Source organism: Morone saxatilis, unplaced genomic scaffold (assembly GCF_004916995.1).
Source record: "Morone saxatilis isolate NCDOM2014 unplaced genomic scaffold, NCSU_SB_2.0 Contig14, whole genome shotgun sequence".
Taxonomy (NCBI): Eukaryota; Metazoa; Chordata; class Actinopteri; family Moronidae; genus Morone; species Morone saxatilis.
The window spans coordinates 14,280,190-14,291,045 of NW_023339696.1; the positions used below are offsets into that span (position 1 = coordinate 14,280,190).

Sequence of the window (10,856 nt, forward strand, 5' to 3'; positions counted from 1 at the left end):
CCATGGAAGGCGACCCGTGGTGTATGTAGATAAAAATGTCTAAAATCTAAAATAAGGAAAACACAACAATTCATATACTTGATTATACATTAATGAGAACATACCTATATTATTTTTCAGCTCTCCCAATGGAACCTCCTAAATATGACATACATACTTCATATTCTTGCATTGATAATTTCAGCTTGTTACCATCATCATGTAGTTAGTGGGTAGTTAAGTGTAGTTAAACTGAGCAAACAAAAAAAGAAATAATTCACCAGTCCAATTTTACGCATTAAGTGATGTATGGACACAAATCCCTTTTCTTTTTCAGGTATTTCTTTTTCTGGTCTGGACAGTATATATTTAGCCATAATTGAGCACAGCCATTATTGAGCCAGTACACTTCAATGGTGGCAGCAACCATGATAACTAGCCTATTTCTGGCACTACTGAAAATCTCTACTTCCGCCATATTGTATCGTATTTCACACCTACGTATTTCACACCTACGCACCCACTATTTGACAAGCTCCAGGTTGAGGTGGATTTCACCGTGTAAATACAGCAGGATGCACCTTACATACTGATTTACGCAGAGATTTTTGAATGGCATATTCACAAACAAGTGGGGAACTTAACTTCAGGGATTCAGTGTCTGTGTGTGTGTTTGACAGTGTGTGTGTGTACGTGGTTGTGTGTCAGCCAGATGGCCTGAGGCCTAGCTGGAGCTGTGGCTGGCTATGAGCTGAGCTGAGATGAGCAGAGGATAAGCTTGGACTGGCCATGGGCTACGATTGTCCTTCACTCTGCAGGAATCCATTAAGGTTTCAGGGTCTCTTCAGCCAACACACACAGAGACGCACACACATACACACGTGGCCATTTAGTTGTGCCTGTCAGACTCATAATAGCTGGATAACAAAGTGTCTTTCTCAGCAGCAGCCATATGTATAGGTGGATCTAATCCCTCACAGTGAGACTATGACTCATCTCCCGTGGTATATAAAACTGTGTTAATATCTGTCATCTGCAAGAAATGGTTACCAATTGTCACACATACTGATAATGATATGAGCCAATTTGATAATTATACGAGCTGTTTTGCATGGATGTGGTGGTGTGCAAGACACAGAGATCTCAAAGACACACACACACACACACACACACACACACAGACAGGGGCCTGGTGTCACTCCAGGGCAGCTGGTGTGAGTGGCTATAGCGGTTGGCTTCATAATAGAAGCTTCATACAAATTAAGAGCAAGAGAGAGAACTGATTGGATTTGACTCATTATCCTCACACAGTAATTAAAGCCTGAGGGTGGATAGATGCTTGGACCCTCAGACAAGAACATAATTTTACAGAAGCTATGCTAGTCTTTGCACACATTCGTTCTTTCTCTACCATCAAGGGTCTCTACATCTACATCTCAAGCACACACACACACACACACACATATATATATATCCACAGAAATGTTCACAAAGATCCAACATCATTTGGAGAAAAACAGACATGACCTGCAATCAAGAGTCATGACCAACACTTGAGAAATTCTGTTTTTTTGTTATATTAAGAGCGATACAGAGAGACTACATTTAGAATTCTGAAAAGTTCACAGTATGAATAGACAAAGATTTCTCTTCACTGAAACATTACCGAAAACTTTCCATCATCAGTGATGTGCTTTCAAACATAAAAGCACTTTGATTTCACCGTCTCTGACAATTTGACCTTGGACTGTGTTATCACAGACGCTCCATGGTGTGTTTCCTCAGAAATAATTGAGTGAGAAGGTTTGGCCTTGCAGGTAGCTAGAGACTGTGATAGCGACTTTGCAATTGAGTCACAATAGGAGATTATACTTGTGGAGCTCTGTGGCCCTAAGGCTGAGTTGTTAGCTGGATGGCTGACTGTCTTTCGGGGGTCGAAATGTGATCAGCCCCTTTTAGCCCCTCTGTCTGTTCCAGCAGTCATCTCCTAATGCTGCTCATTAGCATAGCACTGAAGCATAGTGCCAGGAAACATTTTCGGCAAGCAGTATTGGAAGTTGAGACACTGGGCATGCAGCGGATGAAGTGGAATTCTTGTTATGTCACCGTCTTTAAATTTAACTTTAAGTGGCATTAAGGCTAATAGGTGAGTATGCTCTTTTTGCGTAGAGATTGCTGTGGAATATTAAATGTATATTGCATACATCTACATATGCCCTCAAATTTAGCTCTGGTCCCTCATGATTTTCAGGTTAGTTCCTTAGTAAAGCTGGCGAAGAAGAACAAGTAATTTTACAGTCATTGGACAGAACTAAGAGGTCTCAGTGATGGGAATCCCTCTCGCAGAGAATCATCCCAACCAATTTCTCCAGTACTTTATCAGCTTAGCGTTGTATCTTAGCGACTCACTTAGCACTGTGAGTTAACGTAATGACTCGCTGGAGCATGGCCTGTCACCACAGACAAGCTGAGCCGATGCGGCCAGAACTGTCACATCCAGGCAGACTTCAAGCTGAGGAGTTGTGACAAAGTGACATCCGGAGACAAACCTAAAGGCCTAACATGAGGGTGCAAGGGGTGGGGGATGCTTGTGGGACAGTGGTTGTGTGTGTCAGTGTGTGTATGGATGGGAGGGGGTAACGCAGGCCTCAAAGCTAGGATGCTATCTCAATCTCCTCTGACTCCTCCGCCTGTCTCCTAAAGGCGAAGGAGACAGAGGAGATGAGATGAGGAGCGACTGTATGGGGAGTCACCAGTCGTGCTATGAGGTCAGAGCACAAAGCAGCGCCAAAATGACACACATCCACTGTGATGGAGCAGAGTCAAGCTAACACACAGGGAGGAGGAAATCGAGTGGCAGAGCAAATTGGACAGGGTAACTATAGAAAAAGACAGAAACCATCAAACTAGATGCTGTTGGAATTTGAACATGACGACTGGTCTTTGTGGCGGCACAGGGTCACTGAGGCAGACAGACTTGTGGGTGAGAGGATCTCCTATTGTTCTGATCTGCACAGACCGCCTCTCTCCTCAGCAGCCCAGTCCTCGAACTGAACTGAATTACAGCACAGCCCATAACATTACATCATTCATAAGAGAATTAAACATGCCCATGCTGAAAATGGGACACACACACACACCCTCATGCAACACATACTCCTGCATTTGCAATGATGCACACACACACACCAAAATTCTTTCAGGCAGACACTCACAAGTCCTAACCCTCATCCATCTTCAACCTCGAGGACTTTCAGTGTGTGTTGACAAACTTTGCTGTGGGGGGAACTAGGAGGCATAGCAGAGAGATTAAGACAGGCAGTTAAAAAGCCACTGAGACACAGACCAACACACACACAAACTTGAGGAGGGAGGCGAGACGGGACGTGCTCATACTGTCAAACCACTTCATTGCTGGCCCTGGCGCCTAATTATGCAATAAAAGTGCCTCAGCGGGGGGAAACGGCATAGCCCAAAATAAAAATCAGCCTGCCTAAAAAGTAGGAGATTCACCCGGTGTAAAATATCCTCTATCTCCCCAGGGATGGAAGCTGCGCTACAGGCCCAACACAGCTCTATTCTGTTCTCTGTTTCCAGCACATATCACAAGAGGCAGGCCAGCACACAGTGAGTCAGACCTAGATTCATATAAACACTGTTGTGGAGTGAAACTGCAGGTGATGCAGGGAAACAGCTACGAGGGGTGAAGGGAAGAATGTAGCACAGACAGAGAAGCAGAGAGAGGAAAGTGAAGAAGGTGGTGAGAGACTGAAGAGAGAAAAGTGATAAGAAAAAGGAGGGAGAGTGAGAGATAAAGTGTGGATGAGAGAGGGGGGGGCTGAGTGAGTACCATGCAAGACCCGCTGTCAGAAAGATGTGCGTGTGCATTTGGAAGAGTTGCAAGTCGCATCCAGAGACTTGTTAGGAAAGATGAGTGCCAAAGCCCAGCCCTACTACTGCATTAGACACTTAATTAACCTCCTTATACGCTATAAGCCAAAGGCTTGGACGTGTGGACAGAGTGTGTGCCTGTGTGTAATTTTACTGTGCATGTTTATAAGCTGCTTGATCTGTTTGCAAGTATATGTAGGTATCTACGGTGTGCAGCAGTTTGGGTGCCCCTGTACCTTTATGCTTTATCTATGAATTAAAAAATGATTTGGCTGTAAAACGCTACTGAATCCCTCTTAGCGTTGTATGTCATCTTGTTCACCTGCAGTGCAATGAACATACGCTATGTTTCCTCCTCTCTTTGTGTTTTTTTCTTTTTCACCTCAGCCCCATCCCTCGATCCCTCATCCAATTTCATCCACCCGGAAACTCTTTCATTTACCCTCCCCGCCCGTCCTCTTCACCCACCCCTCGTTCTCTCCATGTCTTCATTCCTCCCTCTTGTCCTGACCCTTCACCTGCAGTTTTCCCCTCTTCTCTTTCCATCCCTTTCTCCTCCTTTACCCCTCTCACGTTTACCAGCCTCTCCACTCATCCATCTCTCTCCCTGTGTTTCTCTCTCTCCCGCTCTCCACTCTCTCTGCCCTTGCCTTTCAGCCGTAAGCTGCTGCTGGTAATTATCAATCTGCAGTCCACAAAACACACGAGAAGCAAATGCACACATTCTCGAGCACATGACATGCTTGACACATAAACATCAGCACTACTGCACACATTCACGAACCAGCACTCCCGGATACACACACGGCTACAAAGCCTCAAAGTTACACAGCTAGGCCCTGGGAGAAAAGAGGCAGCTATCACACGACTGCACAAACAGGAACACAGTCCCCAATCCTTTATGTAGAAGCTTGTTTGCAGTACACAAATCAACGTACACAAACTAACATACCCCGACGCACACAACTACAAGCAAATACAAATACAAACACACACGCAAAAACACATGCACACTAACACTGTGAATGAATGAATAAACAAAAAACGCACAGCCCCTCTATACAGGCACAAACACATGAGAGCGGCATGCGTCATCTTCAAAGGGAGGTTTGAAAGAACACACCGCCACTCCGCCCCAACCTCTCCCTCCTTCTCCCGCCCACCCCCGACTACCAATATATGTTCAAAGGCCATCCATTAACCTTTCACTCACACAGGCCTCTCTGTGATCTACTGCTCTCAGCCAAGGGCTTTGAAGAGCACAGCTACCCCCAGCACTGAGGAGGGAGCGAGGAAAGTAGCAAATGAGAGAAAGACAGACAGAGGCAAAAGAGAGTGAAAGTAAAGGGAGGGAATGACAACAACAAGAGATGTGAGCTGTTAACAGATAGTAGGCAGAGGGTAAGGAAAGCAGAGGGGTAATACTCAAGGAGGAAGGTGGGATAGAGAGTGGGGAAAGGCGAAAGCCAATGAGGAAAGAGGTGAAAGAGAAGACATGGTGGGGAGGGTGGAAAAAGGAGGAGGGGAGGAAAATGGAAGTGGTGGAGGGAAAAGGAAAATGGTCCAAGAGGGAGAAGGTAAGTCAGTAAAGGAGGGGGCTGGGGGAAGGACATCACGACGCAGAGAGAGGGAGTAATAGCTGAGGTGGGGAGAGAAAGCATTGGATGAAAATAAGAGGCAAGTGTTAGTAGAGAGAGAAGTGAGAAGCACCAACTATTGCTAATAAGATGGAGAGGCAACGAAAGCTTGAAAACATACATGAGAGGCAAAGAGAGGGAAAAAGGCTTTGCAGCAGTTCTTTATTGCAAAATCCAGATGATGTGCAGCAATATTCACAAGCTTCTAGATTAGCAATTAGTGTCAGTGAAGCCTGTGGATTTCAGCTTTATGGCAGAGAAAAACCATGGTAAAACACATTCAAAGGTCATTTTGAGACAAAATGAGAGCGTTTACTTGTCTCCATAAACACATACATAACCAGCCGGTTCTGATAGCCTATTAGAAACTTACAAACGCAAGTTGTCTGCATAGTTCTGATCTTAAACCATTAAAGTCTGGAGTAATTCATCTGTCTTTGACTTTATGTCAAAGGAAATTTTTAACAATACATGGTTGTACTGTTGTATTTAGTGAAAAAATATTCCCCAGGATACTTCCCATATGACGTATCTACAGATGATTAGTAACAGACAAAAGAATTCAGCACAATTTCTGTGCTGCTATGTTCACCTAAGTGACTTGGTTGTTATAGTGACAGCTGATTCTGATCAGCTAATACTATGCACGACTCCGGTGCTCTGCCTGAAGTATGCTCGAAAAGTGTAGAGCCAAGAGTTTACAAAACACTCATTGAAGCAATACAATATGCTGTTCAGCAAATTATACAAGAAGCATACATAGCAAGGTTACTACCACTTTATTGCCTTCTCTTGAAATATTATTGCTACAAGCCTGTCAGAGGATCAATTCTTATGAATTAGTGAGTAGGTCGCAGTTTTGAAATTATCATTTTAATATTATAGTATTGCGGAACTGAATGTCTACTCTCTCTGTGCAAAAATGCAATATTGGATATGGTTTCAGGTCAAATATTTTTTAAGATCTTTACTCAGAATTTTAAATCTAGGGTTGAGCAACACTTAGACTTAGTAACTGTCAGCTTAGTAATAAAAAAAGCATCTGGCTTGCAAAGGCACAGTGAATTCTTCATGTGGACCTCCATGAAAAATAACTACCCACCCCTGCATTATAGAAAGCAAAATACTGCATTGAGATCAGTCCCCATTCAAACATTCTGTCACCATCCAAGGACAGTCGAGAGACTAAGGCACTTTGTTGAGGAGATGGGTAAAAACAGCTAGTCCCCCATCCTTAAATTATGACTACCGTTCAGGGGAAAAGCATAGAAGAAAAAAGATAGGGAGAGGAGGGGAAGACAGATAAAAATGTCTGCGTGTGCACTAAAGGACCAGGGGCCTTTCCACACGACTGATCTGAGAGGAAAAGCTTAAATACAGGGGAGATGAAAACAGATTCCACCAGTCAGCTGGCGCTGGTGTCCTGATATGAGTGGCACACACATACTCACACAAATGCTTACACTCACACACACACCCATCTGGACACACTCAAGCATAAAAAACCCGTACAGAATCTTGCACGTACACATCACTATGCACTCACATACTGTACACACACATATACAGTATGTACAGTACATACTTGCAAATTCATACAGACTGAAAGGACCTATAAGTAGCCTTATAATGGTCTGGCTGTCACCATTGGTGCACATAAATACAAAAACACATACACACATACACACATGCACACATGCACACACCGATGCTTGTGCTGTGCTAAATGAAAGCTCTGTGTCAGGGCTTCATCAAGTATGGCGCAGCTGCCTGCGAGGCCTGCCACATTAAGCAAGCCTAATGGGCTTTCAGAGCAACAACACTGCGTATGAAGGGTTGTACATTCTCGAGCATTCTGTGGAATCAGCGGGACATTTGTCAGAGTACGCATGTCTGTCAGGAAGCCTGCCGCGATGGGCTGGTGGAGGGGTTTTGTATACCGCATACACCTAGGTTAGTATGACTTTGCATTCACAGATGAAAATGATGTTATTGTTTCACACAGCCACTGCATTGCAAAGAGAATTGGAGAATTGCACAGTGATTTAACAAGATACATAATCGCAGTGTGAAATGAGCAGGTGAGTGAGAGTTGTGGGAAAGAGCAGGGAAGAAATATGTGTACAATGCTCATGCTGGCTAGGATCATTTGTGTTAAAGACCTGGTTCCAGAGGAGAATAAATGTGTGAGTGTTAGGGGTAAATATTAGACTGTGCAGTCAGGAGTAGAGTGAGGTTAAAGCATGTCAAATTAGTCAGGACATCGAGAAAGAGCAGGGGAAGACATTAGACTGTGAAGCCATGTGTGATGATCCTGCAGGTTTCCAAATGAGCTCCGATTAGCCTGAGAGTGATTTCAGCGGCTCTCGTCACACCAAAACCCTGCCCTCTTCCTTTAAAGTCTATCTCCCTTGTTCTCTTTTATTTTCTCTCTTGCTCCTCTAGTCACTACAATAGAGAGAATACATTTCAGCCAAAAATGGGCTGCCAAAATCATGAGCACCAAAACAGTGTGGGTGTGCATGAGCATGTGTCTATTTGCATGCCTGTGTCTCTGATTCTATTAGAAAAAAGATTTTCTTAATTTCATCAAACTAAATGTTGCGCCTGTGCTTTGGGGCTGAATACAGATAACAGTCAATTGATTATTAATGCATTATTAATACTCCCCAAGTGCCAGGTCACACAGATAGTTATGAGACTTATTTTCACACAAATACACACACCCACACACACACAAACACAAGGCAACATAGCGCCAGAGGCCAAATGTGTCCGATGGAACAGAACGTACGAAAACAAATCCAATGTTACAAAAGCAGCCAAATTAAGATGGAAAAAAACAGCACCTACTCAAATTAGAACCGCACCTGGCCAATCAGAGCTTACACAGAGGGGTTGCTAAAACCTATGCTGACACAGGCGTATACCAACACATTTTAATTTTACCCTCCCTCTACCTTTTGGACTCCTCCTGCTTCATCACTAGCCCCTCCCAGTGGTGACTTTGTCTCTCCCTGATGCTCCTCCTCCTCCTCCTCGTCCTAGCTGTCCATCACCCAGCGGCTCGTTGGCACAGAGCTGACTGAGAGCATACAGCAGATGGTGTGCTGCTGCCTGTGTGGCAGGCCACTAGCAGGACACCCAACAGCCCCTCCTTTCCCTCATCGGCCCTCTGCCTCCCCTGCAATCCCTGCTCCTTTCCTCCAACACATCTTCTAACACACACAGACACACACACACACACACACACACACACCCTCCAGCATCACTTCAGCCCAACCAGGTCACCTGCTGCCAGGCTTACAACAGCAATAGCACACACACAAGCACACACAAACATAAAATGAAATATCTTATGGTACATGGCACATTCAAGGAGGTCACACATATGGCACCATTACATGCACGGATTCCTCCTTATATTCTTGCCACGCTCCAACTAACATCAAGATGACAAGAAATTTTATTGACATTCACACATACACTCTCCAGCTCGCTCGTACACACTCTCTCTCTGTCTCCTGCAGAGACAGTTTGGTTAATCAAGTGCAGGGTTTCTAGCCTGGTCAGCAAGTCAATACACTTACAACCTTCATCACGTAGCTAACATATAAATATTACATCCTCATTTGTAGTAACCTGGTCAGGCCAGTTACAAGGCACAGTGAGACCAACAGGCGCTGTGTGCATCATTGCAAGCAGGCTCAGTGGAGCACTACAAAATTATACAAATTGTTTATACTGTAAATATAAATAAATAGGGAACACATACAGTAGAAATACTGAATAAAGGTAGAAATGTAATGTAATGTGACAATATAAAATCACACAATGCTGACATTACGCACCTTGTGAGGATGGAGAGATGTTGCTGAAAGCCACAGCAAAGGTGAAGATGATCCAGACTGCTAGAGCCATGTTGGAGGCTGACCAGGGGGCAGGGCAAGGGGTGGGGCTGAAGTGTAGAGATGGTCAGCAGGCACAGGTGAGTGGGGCAGCACTTGCTCAGCTTACACCCTCCCTGAGGGTGATCCTGCATGCAAAGAAGGGTAGAAATAACAAAGAGTTAAGTACCTCATAAACATTTGTATGTAACTGTATGTCCATAAACAGGAATTATTCTGTCCCACTCAGTATGGCATTTGAATTAGACAGTGTTGACTAACTATTCTGCATTTATCACTGAAATATGTGATAATAACTCTGCACAAAACTGAGTGGCTCACAACTGGTATAGAATACTAATGTATCTAATGTAGCAGGCGAAGAGGAGAGGAGAGGAGAGGAGAGGAGAGGAGAGGCTCCCCCTATGGTGGTCAGGTAAAATGATCAGACAGAGAGATCTGTGGCCATTTTGTGCCGGATGGCATGCATGGCAACAGCTGTTGCCACTACCAGCTCATCACTCTACAGTGTTTGAACACTTGATTGAATCAGACATGCTACATATGTTTTGGGACTGTTAATGGAGCTATATTCAGCATGTGAAAAATACAAATACATGTCTTCTGTGTGTGTTTGTGTTTGCATACGGGCACACACACACAAAGTGAGACAGTGAAAAGTGGTGACTCAGTCAGCAATGCTGTAGGGTTCACACATCTCATTTGCCTAATGAAATAAATCACAATCTGGAACTTTAGCTCTGCTTTTTTGACAGTAGAAACTGTTGTGCTTCGCCAGGGGCTGAACGACAGAAAACAGTAGAGACGGTATTGTTAGTGCTAATACTTCTCCTGCTGAGCTTGCTGATGAAACAGACAGATTGGACTGCGTCTCTTTGTATCTGTGTGTGTGCGTGTTTGTGTGCTTCTTTTTTGGAGGGGAGGAGGGAGGTGTTGAGAGGATTTCCTTTCATCTCTCCCAACCCTCTACCCCCTTTATTAGATTGATCCTACCAACTTATACTATAGGAGGGTATAATATAATAAATAAAGCATGCACTCACAAACACACATATGTTCAGCTACTATACAGTGCTGAATTTTCAATTAATCCATACATTTCCTATGTGTGAGCCATAGTATTTTCAACTTACCTGTACATTACCACTTCATCCCAACTAACTATTTGCAAACTATTTGGAAATTATATTTTTTAAACCTCAATAATTATTTTCAAAGGCTTTCCAACAGTTTAAAATATATCATGTTTATTCATAGATAAAAGTAAATAAAGGGTACACAATACACCTAAGTGTTAATTGAACAGCCACAAAAAGCAAGCAAGTGTATCTTAAAGATGCTGGATTAAGCACATATAGTACAATAATTGTTGTGGAGAATGTCTTACTCTGAAAATATTTAAGCAAAACATTTTGAGGAAAATCTGTGCTCAAATGTTTAT

The 10,856-nt window shown here is 43.7% G+C and overlaps 1 protein-coding gene across 1 annotated transcript in view; it reads right to left on the minus strand.

Moving 5' to 3' along the window:
- The window catches only part of adgrl1a (adhesion G protein-coupled receptor L1a), a 51,801-nt gene extending 42,322 nt beyond the window's left edge, over positions 1-9,479 (minus strand). Inside the window, 1 exon segment of the mRNA XM_035655564.1 lies at positions 9,359-9,479. Coding sequence (XP_035511457.1) covers positions 9,359-9,428 — 70 coding nt within the window. The 5' untranslated portion in view covers positions 9,429-9,479.
- Positions 9,480-10,856: the final 1,377 nt, after the last annotated feature.